Genomic DNA, 13,584 nt, shown 5'->3' on the forward strand with positions numbered 1-13,584 from the left:
CTGTTTATATCCAATACATGATTACTATGTACAGTTTATGTTGTCACCTCCATATTATGTGTTTTGTCTGCTTTTATATGGCTATTGTTAGTTCTGCTTGTAAAAAAGCTAAGATGTTGATTTACAAATGCCAATCTTAAAAACAGGAATTAACTCCCCGGTGTTTGATGGTGTTTGCTAGGTCTATACTTATATACAATACAAATGTATTTTTTCAGTGAAGTTTAATCTGTTTAAATCTACATCGAACCAACATCTGCTTTAACATGATTCTATATAGTAAGTCTTGTTCTCAGATTTTTAACATTGGCTGTTTTCTAAGAAACCTTCAGCTGGATGTCACAATGTACTAATAGGCAAATTTGGTTTCTTGTCAGGCACCTGTTTGGACATACTGTGCAGAATAGATGAGTTCTGGGCAAATTTAACTTGTGATCTTAAGTCCAATAGCCAGCCATCTGATACACTGAAGGCCAGTCGTATGGCAGTCAGCTTCCAGCGGCTGTAAGTATCACCTTGTGTTAAGGTTTTTGAGAGCACCTGAATGAGTTCTTGTTTGCGCTCGAGTGTTTTCCAACTGCTCACTGGGGGGTTAAAAATCTGTTTAGTTAGATCAGTGGATGGGAAAATAATGTGTAACACTGGTCTTATGCTTCTATAGTGATGGGAACAAAGAGACCAAATCACTGCAGGCTTAACCAACAATAAAGAGTGGAATATGATGCAAAGCTGCTAAGGGTACCTTTGAAAGATTGCTTTATAATTAATAAGTGAGAAAACAGTTTTTGCATTTTTAAAACAAGCCACAAACAAAATAGAGTTAACTTTCTTTGTGCTTTTTTCATATTTACTACCCTTAAGGCTCAAGACAACATTTGTTTTAAAGATGTTCAACATCTTAGATCAAAATCCTGGTAATAACATTTGCTCCTCTCTCCAGCTCTCAGGGAAACAGCACCAATTACCCTACATCTGATCATCAGGTTGTATGTGATGCAGAAGATTCACTCATGTGCTCAATTCATCTTAATTCATCAAGAACCTTTGCTGTCCTGGTAACGGTCAACATCTCCAACGTTATGGCTTCAACAGTTTTGCTCAGAATTCCTGCCAGACCCGGTAAGAAAGGAAAAAGTAAAGTAAACATAAATGTGTTGAATCATTTGTTTGGCAACTAAATAGTTCTCAACTAAGACTGCTTTATCCCCAATGAATGGGATGCAAATTCTATTTTTATTCATTAGGGAGTCGTTTAATACAATTAGCTAAACTCATACTCGTCGTCTTCCGCCTTATCTGGGACCGGGTCGCGGGGGCAGCAGACTCAGTAGAGACACCCAGACGTCCTCTCCAGACACCTCCTCAACTTGCTCCTCTCAATGTGGAGGAGCAGCGGCTCTAATCAGAGCCCCTCCCAGATGGCCGAGCTCCTCACCCTATCTCTAAGGGAGTGCCCAGCCACCCTACGGAGGAAGCTCATTTCAGCCGCTTTTACCAGTGCATGCTGTAGGTCTTGGCTAGAGGGGGCCAGCAGGACCACGTCATCTGCAAAAAGAAGAGACGAAATCCACTGGTCCCCAAACCAGACCCCCTGCAGCCCTTGGCTGCACCTAGAAATCCTGTCCATAAAAGTTATGAACAGGAACGGTGTCAAAGGGCAGCCCTGGCCGGAGTCCAACATGCACCGGGAACGGGTCCGACTTAGTGCTGGCAATGCGGACCAAACTCCTGCTCCACTTGTACAGAAACCGGATGGCCCCTAATAAAGGGCCCCTGTGTCCGTACTCCTGGAGCCCCTCCCACAGGGCACCACAAGGGACACAGCCGATTGCCTTCTCTAGGTCCACAAAACACATGTGGACCAGTTGGGCAAACTCCCATGAACCCTTGAGTACCCTGTAGAGGGTATAGAGCTGGTCCAGTGTTCCATGGCCGGGACGAAAACCACACTGCTCCTCCTGAAGCCGAGGTTTGACTTTGGCGTAGGCCTTACCAGGGAGGCTGAGGAGTGTGATCCCCCTGTAGTTGGAACACACCCTCAGGTCACCCTTCTTATGAAGGGGGACCATCACCTCGGTCTGCCAGTCCAGAGGCACTGTCCCCGACCGCCACACAATGTTGAAGAGGCGTGTCAACCATGACAGCCCAACAACATCCAGAGACTTGAGGTGCTCCGGGCGGATCTCATCCACCACTGAAGCCCTGCTACCGTGGAGCTTTTTAACCACCTCGGTGACTTCAGCCTGGGTGATGAAAGAGTCCAACCCCGAGTCACCAACCTCTGTTTCCACCAGGGAATGGGTGACGGCAGCCCCGAGTTTTTGCCTCTGCCACAGCCTGGTTCGCGGCACGCTTGGCCTCTCGGTAGCCATCAGCTGCCTCAGGAGTCCCACAAGCCAACCACAGCTGATAGGACTCCTTCTTCAGCTTGACAGCATCCCTTACTGCCGGTGTCCACCACCGGGTTCAGGGATTGCCGCCATGACAGTCATTGGAGACCTTACGGCCACAGCTACGGGCAGCAGCATCGACAATAGATGCGGAGAACATGGTCCACTCGGACTCTATGTCTCCAACTTCCCTAGAATCTGGTCAAAGCTCTCCTGGAGGTGGGAGTTGAATACATCCCTGGCCGAGGGCTCTGCCAGACGTTCCCAGCAGACCCTCACTTTGCGCTTGGGCCTGCCAAATATGTCCAGCAGGCCCAAGTGCATAGTGAGGGTCTGCTTGTCAGGCCCAGCAGAAGGCCGGGTACTCGGCACTACTGCTCGGCACGTAGGCCGGAACGACAGTTGGAGACCTGTCCCCAACCCGAAGGCGCAGGGATGCGACCCTCTCATTCACTGGGGTAAACCCCAACACAAGACTGCTGAGCTGGGGGGCAACAAGCAAACCCACCCCAGCCAGCCGCCTCTCCCCGTCGGCCACTCCAGAGTAGAACAGAGAGAGCCCTACTATTTCCAGTCAATATCTCTCAACCTCCCGCACAAGCTCAGGCTCCTTCCCCCCCAGCGAGGTGACATTCCATGTCCCCAGAGCCATCCTAAGCATCCAGAGATTGGGCCGCTGAGATGTCCACCTTTGTCCGCTGCCTGATCCTCTTTGCACCGGTTCCTCATGGTTCCCCTTGCAGGTGGTGGGATGGCCTTGGTCTCTCGTTCGGGCGTGGCCCGGCTGGGTCTCACGAGGAGCCACCCAGTCAACAGGGGCTCTCCGACGAGTCCTGACCCCAGGGCTGGCTCCAGGGTGGGACCCTGGCTCCGCAGTACCGGGCGACGTCATGTGCCTCCATTTTGTGGTCCTCATGAAGGTGTCTTGAGCTGCTCTTTGTCTGACCCGTCACCCCGAGCCTGTATGCCATTGGAGACCCTACCAGGGGCATTTAAGCCCCAGACAACATAGTCTCTAGGATCATTCGAGCACTCAAACCCCTCCACCACGTTAAGGTGGCATTTCAAGGAGGTTCAATTAGCTAAACCCATCAGGGATAACATTATGACCACTGGCTTAATAGTGCATTATTCCCACTTTTGCTGCCTAAATAACACCCACGAGGCCAGCCTCTGATCCCCACATACACAAACCAGCACTGTTGGTACTTTGGACCACCTTTGATTGCAAGAACTATGGCTGTGGAGATGCTCTGACCCAGTTGTTTATCTATCAGGTTTTGGTCCTCGTCAAACTCGCTCTAATCGTTATGCTGTCCATTTTTCTTGCTTCTAACTCAATCTAACACAACTTTGAGATAATTTTCTTTTACCTAGTGTTTAGCTTTCAGCAGAGATTTTTAATTTCTTTTCAAATCTGATTTAACTTGTTATAGTATTTTGCTGCCTTGGCACGGTAAAGTTTCAACAAACCCAGAAGATTCACAAAAAGCTGCTGTGATCTAAATTCATGGATTTCTTCACTTTTTTGCATCTTTTTACCACATATCCTTGCATGATGGTTTTCACTCAAGGAAAGCTGCACAGTGCTGTATTTTTGTCTGACCTGACAAATGCAAAATTTGAATCTCTTTATCTTCGGGAAATGGGTTTAAAGTTTTTATGAGGATAATTTTATTTAAAGGGGTTGATGTACTGACTAGATGGATGAGGTAGCCTATTGAGAAGTCTTGCCTTGAAGCAGGGGCTTATTTAAAAACTAATGGTCATTCTTGGTATTTTACATGTACAACCACGTTTTTTTATGTTCATTACTGTAGGGGATCAAAGCAGAAAGTTCCCAGCATTCGCCTTTTTACAAAGGTCAAGAGTTTTGAGGTTATACTCATAGCTTAGTCCTTCCATGTTTGGAGTGCGGATGTTTTTTTCCTGTGGAGCATTCACCCTAAAGCAATGAATCTGGACAGATAAAGTTGCAGACGGGAATGGAATACAGCTTAGAGCTGCCCGGTGATCGCCTTGGGTGTTTTCACAGAAAATGTGCAACTGGTAAACAAAACACTTTTCTCACCCCCACTGTTTTCCTACTTGTACTTCTGTTTTAGATAAACCTGCCTATTGCTAAAACCCCCATCATGCCTTTTAAGTATATGGGTAATGTTGCCATGGAAACAGATGGTTAGCTTAAGGCCAAGCTTGAGTGACCATGCCTTATGGAAAGCCTGTTGAATTAGCTATTAGTACAGCAGAATAATGGAGATAAACAACTGTTGCATGGCACTTTGCACTCACATTTAGAGAAGTTAGAATTATTAGAATATTAGGGCCACAGAAACCTTAAATAAGACTCATGTGGAGCTAAATATCCATTTCATTTAGGAAGGTAATAACATTGCATCCACTAAGATTGCATGTTAAAATTAGCTTGCTGGATGACAAAGGGTTTTTATATTACTAGTTAGTGTATTCTAGAGAAGACACACTGAAGATCTGTCCATATAGATCTCAACAGTGTAAAGACCCTTGTTAATGGACAGGTTTTTGTCCATTAACAGGGGTCTGCTTTTATTGATTTATATTATATATTATTGGGAACTGACCGAGGACAGACCCCTGTAGAACCCTTTTCTGATTTTAAGAAGGGGCTGAATACTGTTATCAATAGATACTAGAGATGCACTGATCAGATTTTTTTTTGTGAATGGCCTTGTCTTTAGCAAAGCAACAGTTTTTGCTACTCTGAGATTTCCAAAAGGCTGCCAACTTTTTCATGACCTCAAAATAATAAAACAAGCACTTTTCTGTAATACGCTTAGCCTTCCTGTTGTCTACCAAATGTCTCACTCCTAAATGCAGCTGAGATATATCCTGAACTGTCATAGAAAATACATATTCCTTTTGAAAAAGCTTCTTTCTTAAGGACAGAACATAGTGGGCGTACTGTGAGCTTTGTGGACTCCGCTCGCTCTGTCCGCATACTTGAGCGTACCAATTTCCTATATTTCTTGTAACAAATTTCTACATTTCCCACACGTTCTGCCATGGTGTCATCAGACAGGGAGACAGAACTGAATTGCCGTGTAGCGCTGGAAAAACAAAAATAAAAGAAGGTGGTGCTAAAGGCTATTACACCACACAGGGACGAAGAAGAGGAATAGAGCTGTCAGTGCGAGGCAGAGAATGACTGTTACGCTGTGCGTCATTGCGAGCGGCTGCTCGGAACAGAGTGTCACATGTAAAACAGTTCGATGTGGATACTTTTTCCTGCCAAGCAGTTTATTAGTTTATTATGTGGCACTATGTGCGCGCAGAGTCAAGTACGCGTGACTATGTTTTGCCCTTTAATGTTTTGACAGCACACTTATAAACTAGTCAATTTCATGGTGCTTCCCTGATAGATACAATACAGTAAATACAAATCTAGTTATCAAACATAAATACTATAGCATTAATTGATCACCGATGCTTTACTAGCTGAATACTTTCCTTGAATTAAACAAAAATTCTCAATTTTGATCATAATTCTGCAACACATTAAAATGGGATTAATTTGTTTATTTTATATTAACCTGATGTGTGGACATAAGGTTCATAGTATCTCTTTCTCAAAGATAGCTTTAACTACAGGAAATAGGGCATCTCTCACTGACTACAAATAACCAAAAACACATGCAATTAGTAGGGATTATTTATTGTTTTATACACTCTGTTGTACTTTCCCAATTTTAAAAGGAGAATTGAATACTCGTATTCTCTTTACTGTATAATCCAATATTATTGTAAATGTGATTTGATAAACATTTGAGAATGAAAAAATTTAACTAATGACATCTTTCATTTTTATTTATTTTTTACAGTGAAACCAAGTCCTCCAGTCATCCTGTCACACATTCAGACTGTGGAAGCAGAGCTCATTCTAAGCTGGAAAGAGCCACCAGACTTTAGTGGTAATCTGCTGAGATATGAAGTCCGATATTCCACCCAGAATACCCCCCCGTACTGGCAGGTGGGTACTCATCTGGTAAAATGTAAGTGTGCATGTGCATTGAGGCATGTTTGTGAACATGTTCTCCACTTTTTCTAGGTGGTGTCTGCACTTGAAAAGCTCAATGTGTCACTGGATTTGGAACCCTTAGTGAAGTACACAATCCAGGTTCGCTGCACCACCCAAAGCCAGCCTCCACTGTGGAGTGACTGGAGCAAGCCCTACTACATCTACCTGCACAGTAAGGACTGTTTCCTTTTTTTTCTGTGGCAAGTAGTGGGATTTTGTAAAGATTTACAAATGTATTCATACCCCTTGGACTTTATTTTTAGTTGCTGTCATGTTACAACCACAGTCTAATAAATAGTTCAAGAGATAAATGCTTTTATCAAAACATTTGCAAGGCAAATGTCTTTTTCTTTTGCCGGGGTGGTTTGAAATTCCTACATTTTGCTGGGTGTAAGTAAAGGACATGGACAGGCTTGGCATGGCAAACAGGATACTCCAGCAAGGAGTAAGCAGAACAGAAGCGTATAAACGGAGCATGGCCAAGGTGAAAAGAAGGAGACTCATAGGCATGGAGGAGGTGGACTGAATGAAGCTAATTATGGGTTGACTAAGGCAGAGACTTGTAGCTGAAACATGAATGAAGTGAAAAGAGATGCAAGGAAACAATCTAACCAAAGGGAATCTTACAGATTTAACAGAACATAAACTTAAAATGCACCATGAACAAAATTCAAGAATAAGTACAAAACTATACCAAAGGAAAGTACCAGTAAAGCACCAGCTGGAGAACAATCATGAGCAAGATCAGCAAGTCAAAAACCTACAGTTAGTAAACTCAGCGTTCACAATGTCATGCTTTGTTGAAGGTTTAAAGCCTACTGTGTATATAGCATTTATGCCAGCATTTATATTTTTGTTGCATCAGTACAGGGGTGCACTTACCCGGTTGGTGTTTTGCAATCAATGAAATTACTACAAGTGGAAACAATAGGTAAAATGGTGAATGCCGGTGTTGAACTAATTGGCTCTAGGCATTGATTGGCAGAGCCTTTTATACAAAAAAAGGGATATTTTGTAACTGGAAGCAAAATGCAGCCTTGTGCTTTAGTATGATAAATTAACCTGTTGCTTGTGAACACACGGGACTCCATGCAAACCATACACTGTTGTTATGCCATTGAGTTATGCTTTGCATCAGTCTTTCATTTTTACAGCCACTTAGCTCAACATATGATTGACAAGCCTAAAAGAATATCCTGACCAACAGGTGTTCCACAAAAATGAATCTCACTGAATGCAAAACAAAAAAAATAGATTTTGGGATAGGTTAAAAACTAAAAGTAAAATCGTCATGCGCTAAAATCAATTCTTTTGCAAATATCATACACTGATTAGGCATAACATTGAGACCACCCCCATTAAACTCTGAACTCTGACATCTGTACATTCTTTGTGAATATTGGATTTATACATGCAAAGATAAACATAAATGAACTGAGAACTGCTGAAATTTCAAAAATAGCTAATTGCATCTGACATTTGTTCCACTTCTTCAGGGCAAAATTATAAAAATAAGTTTTGGAAATAATTATTTTTGTGACATTTTATTTGTGGGCAGATGTGAGCTACATCCCTCAAGAGGTAGTGGCGCGACCGGGTGAGAATGTAACGGTGTATTGTGTGTTAAACGGCCACAGCGCCAACGCAAGTATGGCCATGTGGTCCCTCAACCGAATGGTGCCACTTGATCCCAGTCTGTATCATCCTGTCAACCAGCGGGTAAGAAAAAACACTCTGTATGACTCCCTGTAGCACCTGCAGAGACCAAATGCAGGTAAATTTAAAATGAGCGGATAAATGTGGTCAACCCACAAGCCACAATGGCAGGTTTGCAGTTTAAAGGGGACCTCTTATGCAAAATTCACTTTTTGATCGTTTCTATACTTCCAATGCTTATTCAAACGCAAAAAAACCCCCCAAAAAAAAAACATTCAGCCGATTTTTGGCTATAGATGAATGTTTTATTTTTTCTAGAAAACACGCGGTTTCTTGAAAAAAAAAATAAACTGTGCAATTGTGACGTCACAATTACATTGGCACCTAGCAACGTTACCTGAGTCCCACCCCTGACTAGCAACTGAAACGGAGCTCCACCCACTTGATTTTCAGTAGAGGATCACGTCTCGCTGGCTGGTTTTACCTTTCAGGCGCATTACAATGGCTACCCTCAAAGGCAGATGTTCTGTTGTTGGCTGCAAAGACCCTCATGTGTCCATGCACATTCTCCCGCTGTCCGATAACAGAGATTCGTGGCTTCATTTTATTTTTGAGGGCAATGTTCCAGTTACATTGTCTGTACTATTTTGCGCGAATCACTTCATCACGGACTGCTTTGAGAACTAACATCAGTACACATCAGGATTTGCAGAAAGAGCAATACCACCAGGCTCAGAAACAGCTTCTTCCCTGAAGCTGTCAGATTGCTGAACTCGATCCACATGCTTTAGACTCTCTCACTACACACTGACCTGCATTAAACACTTTACCCACCAAAGGTGCAATATTGCACCCACTTATAGGTGCAATATTAAGGACTACCTCATGCTTTACATGTGTATTTAGTACTTTGCAAAGTTAATCTCAGCTTCACTGTTTAACTGTGTATATTTCTTTTTTGCTCTTTGCTGCATATATTTTTACTGATTGCTATATATTTTTAGATTTAGCTTTGTATGTTATACTTAACTTTCTTTTTACTTAAGTATTAGGCTTCTTAACCAGGACCTGAGTCTGAATTTCGTATCCTAACATGTAAATGTGAGCTGGTGTGACAATAAAAAAATCCTTGAATCCTTAACACCTTAACTCCCGGTTAGTCTGTCCAGTGTTCAGACAGGCCTCAGTTCTGCTCTGCAGTCTTAGTTTTAAGTTCAATAGGAATTTCCCTACTGACGTGGGTACATTTCCATGAGAATTTTTTTTTGCCAGGACGGTGTAATGAATTTTGTGGGTTAATACACCCAAAACAACTGAACATTTAGACTTACCCACTTGCAGCTTCTGCATACTTATAGCTTGGACTTCAAAATCACAGCAACAAGCTCTCCTCCAGGTCAAAGAGCGTTCCACTCCACCTTGTTCAGCCATTTTTGTAGTTTGATAGCAAAGATACAATTATCTAGTTGTGGAGAAACTTGTTATTCACAAATTGATTAAAAGATGTCAAAAACAAAGTTTGTTGTCATTTTAGTATTATTTGGAGCCTACCGCTTCACTATGTCCATTGTTGCCATAGACAGAAGAAACTGACCCCTTAATCAGATGAAGTCTTTATGCAAATTCTTCTTGATACTGGCGGAGGTTGCTGAAGGCACTTGTCCTTGAAGTGCTTTGCGCAGACAAAGAGAAATTACCCCACTGATGTGGGTACATTTCCATGAATAATAAAATTTAACCAGACACCTTGAAGAGGTTCTGATGCTGGGGGGTGGAATGAATTGTGTGGGTTATTGCAAACAACAACCGAACTTATTCTCTTGCAGCGTAGGCACACTTGAGCTTGGACTACAAAATCGCGACAAGTAATAAAAATAGCGGATACACGAATTGGTTAGCTGGAAGTCCATGACCTTGTTTAATTGTTCCAAAGAACATACTGTGATGTAGTAGTTCAAAAAGATTTAATAATGATGGAGAAAACTACACAGACTGAAAAATATGACCCAAACAAAATATAAAGATTATTCCACGACACCTGAAGAAACAAAATTCAACTTTTCTGCACTTCACAGCAATTTTAATTTAAAGGCTTAAAAGTGGATTTTGCATGATATGTCTCATTTATATTGTAGAAATTAAAACGGTTATTTTTGTACAGAACTGTTGAGCCCCATTATTATAAAACAAAGAATGTGTTTTAACTGTAAAATGTGACACTCATGAAAAAAAATGGGAGAAAAAAATAAAACAATATTGGGAAATAAGCAAAAGTTTGTTTGAAATAAGCAGTGGCCTGGAAAACATAAGTGGTAGTAAAAATGTTCTTTCACCATATATGGTGGAAGAACGTTTCACTTTCTACCCCTAGAAGTGCATTCTCTGGACATACATTGATTAACATATTTTAAATCAAACATAGGTCAGCCAGATCACATTCATGGCTTCAAAGACTGGGATGTATGACCTGCTGAGGTGCACGCAGGAGTGGAGTATTCCTTATAGCAGGATAAATGTGGAAGGTGAGTTTTGTTACAACAATAAAAAGCTGAACTGAATTCTATAGATTTTTTTTTTTTTTACTGTAAATTAACTAATAGAAGATTTTTGTGAAGCTTTGGACCACTAAAACAACTAAGAGTGTTATGGTTAAAGAGCAACTAAACCCCAAATCATCTTTTTTTGCAGATAAACTGTATAAACTGGCCTCAATGTGCTATCTTTATGTTACTGTACAAGTTTTTTTAATTTCCTGTAATCTTGTTTAATTCTGCAATATTTGTCCTAAAGCTGTTTTAGTGCTGCCCTCTTTGGGTTGAATGGTGGCTATTGCAGTGGAATTTTCCTGTTGGTTCAAACAATACAGCTTAGTACATGCTTACGTCACAGCCCCCATGTTTGGGTATAAAACCATCTCACTCAGTCACGCCTCCGTAGCGAGTCAGGAGTAGGAATTGGTTCTTCACTGCCTCGGCAGCACCGACCTCAAGCATCGCCAAGTCAGCACCTTGAGCCCACGGCTTGAACTGATAGGGCTCAGGCCAGCCGGGCTCCAAAAAAGCCTCTCATAACATCCGTTGACGAGGGGGGTGAAAAATCCTCCACCTCAAAAGATCTATCCATGGCAGCATCGCTGTGCTCGCTCTCCATGTTTCAATATGTGAAATGAATCCCTCATCCTCCTGACCACGCCCTGCTTAACATGGTCCGCTCATCCCCACACTTGGCGCTGCCCACTTTGGTGGCGTTTTTCTATGTTTGTCTGGGTGTGGAGTTATTCTTTTACATGGGGTCTAGTTCCACTTTAACCTGACCTGGTTAATTCTTTAATGGTGTTATAAAATTAGACATTAACTTTAATTTGCATTGCTAGAAAGCAGTTTTCTGCAGAAGCAGAATAATTTTACAGTAGTTCAACCAGATTAATCCAATTGCAGCAAATATCCCAAATAATGTTTTGGCTATAGATTTAACTGCTATTGTGTTGTGTGTTTCAGGAGGTTTCATCAACATAACATGTGTAACCAACGGTGACATTGATACTATGAACTGCAGATGGGAGAATGAAGAGTGGGCCATACTCAAATTTCGATCCAAGTACTGCTGAATTTCACAATACTCTGTTTATGCTTTCAGTAGTGACTTATGTTTTTACAAGTGGCAGCGGTGGATGAAATCATGGGCAAATGATAGGAGCTCTGTGTGCTTTATTCCTTTAAAGCCACTGAACACAATGTGCTAAATTGCTTTATTGCAGCTCTGGAATTAATCAAGTAATCCTTGGAAGTTTACTTAAGCATTGAAATCTGCATCATTGTGTGGCATCACTGGGAGGCAGAGTCAAGTAACTACACAAAATTAGGATTTTATCATTACTTGGTAATAATATGGAGCTTAATTCTTGTTGATATATTAATAATGCACATTGTGCAATACCACAGTAGAATCTTCCTCTACTTGTCTATTTTATTGTCCCTTTTTTACTTTTTTGAACTTGTATCTTCTTAGACAATATCGTAAGCAGTATCTTAAGAAAAAGATACATTAGAACAAAGTTTTGTGGTTTGACAACTTTGGAACTACAACACACTGATTTATCGCAGTTTGCAAATGATAAATCTTGTTTTATTTCCATTATAGAACAAAAGGACGAATCTGTGAACTTTATAGTTTGTATGTAAATTCTGTATCACTTGTAATCTGTAAAAAAAAGCTCTACAGAACAGTGTATATTGATAAAAAGGAATTAAAAAGGAATAGCCATAATAACAAAAACACCCTACATTTGACCTGAGTATTGTAACAATTAGTTTGGCTTCACATAGACCCTACAAAGTGCCATTGTTGAAAAAAAAACCAATATATATAGATCATTAGTCGACACCGCTACTTCTAGAATTGCATATTTCCTTTACCTAGCTTTCTGCAGACAGTTTACAAATTGTTTTTTGATGTTTAAATTTGGATTAAATGTGCAGTGTTCCAAATATAATTGGTTTATAGAAATAAAAGCTAATATTAGGGGTTTGAGCTTTAATAACTTTGTTAAGCTTACATTTATTCACTTTGAAGACAACTGTATCTCGCAACTAAAGCATATACATTATCTGAATCTGATGTTTTTTTCAACTCCTGAAGAAAAATATCCTGCACACAATTACAGAAGGCATCAAGATCTGGAAGTTTAAGTTAAATATAACTGTACACATTTTCTTTCCCTGTGTTGCATTTAATGGGTTTTTTTCAGCACTAGTGGCCTTTATTTTTCTCAGTTTTTACATCAATAAGCAGACAGGAAAGGGGTGGAGAAAGGGGAAAGACATGTAGCAAAGGTCACCTGGCCTGGGAGTCAAACCTGCGACAGCTGAAGCCTCTGAATATGGGTCACGCATTTTGCCCCTGCGCCACCACAGCACCCAACACACACTGAGGAAAATATTCAGTCAGATAGCAGAAACATATACCTACTAATACAGATCACTGTAGAAGACAGTACACACAAAGGGGAGAGGTTACAGGCCCCTTGGTACACAGTTTTATCGTTCTTTTTTCAGAAATGATAATTGAAGTAAACCCACCTCATACCCTAACCCTTATTTAATTCAACATTAAACATTTTAAAACAGGATCATATTCCATCTTGCTCCTCTCTTGTAGTAATACATTTTGCAGACCACTGAATTGCATAAAATCAAGTTGAATATTATTTCTCTATTGTGTGTGTTTATTTTTGGAGTAGGAGTGCAGAAATGTCATGTGACGAGATGGAAGAAAGGGAGAGAGACGGTGAGGATGTAGGTGAGATGGGACCTGAATGCAGTCCGAAGAAATATAAAGAGAAAGTCTGCACTTTCCATCCTTTGAAGATGAATTGCTACAAAGTGTGGCTGGAATTGCCTTCCCACCTGGGTCTCATCAGGTGCAAACCTGTCTACGTGTCACCTATAAATCATGGTGAGCGACAAGTGTTGAGGACTATAATTT

General features: G+C 41.2%; 1 protein-coding gene across 2 annotated transcripts in view; it reads left to right on the forward strand.

The window, feature by feature from the left end:
* Positions 1-13,584, forward strand: part of lepr (leptin receptor) — a 41,083-nt gene that overhangs the window by 12,534 nt on the left and 14,965 nt on the right. For both annotated transcript variants that reach the window (XM_047375657.1, XM_047375658.1), the window contains 8 exons: positions 378-504; positions 941-1,119; positions 6,248-6,396; positions 6,475-6,616; positions 8,003-8,163; positions 10,523-10,622; positions 11,598-11,697; positions 13,340-13,554. In XM_047375657.1, the coding sequence (XP_047231613.1) occupies positions 378-504; positions 941-1,119; positions 6,248-6,396; positions 6,475-6,616; positions 8,003-8,163; positions 10,523-10,622; positions 11,598-11,697; positions 13,340-13,554 (1,173 nt within the window). The remainder of the gene's footprint in view (positions 1-377; positions 505-940; positions 1,120-6,247; positions 6,397-6,474; positions 6,617-8,002; positions 8,164-10,522; positions 10,623-11,597; positions 11,698-13,339; positions 13,555-13,584) is intronic.

The sequence above is a fragment of the Girardinichthys multiradiatus genome, chromosome 9 (genome assembly GCF_021462225.1).
Source record: "Girardinichthys multiradiatus isolate DD_20200921_A chromosome 9, DD_fGirMul_XY1, whole genome shotgun sequence".
NCBI lineage: Eukaryota > Metazoa > Chordata > Actinopteri > Cyprinodontiformes > Goodeidae > Girardinichthys > Girardinichthys multiradiatus.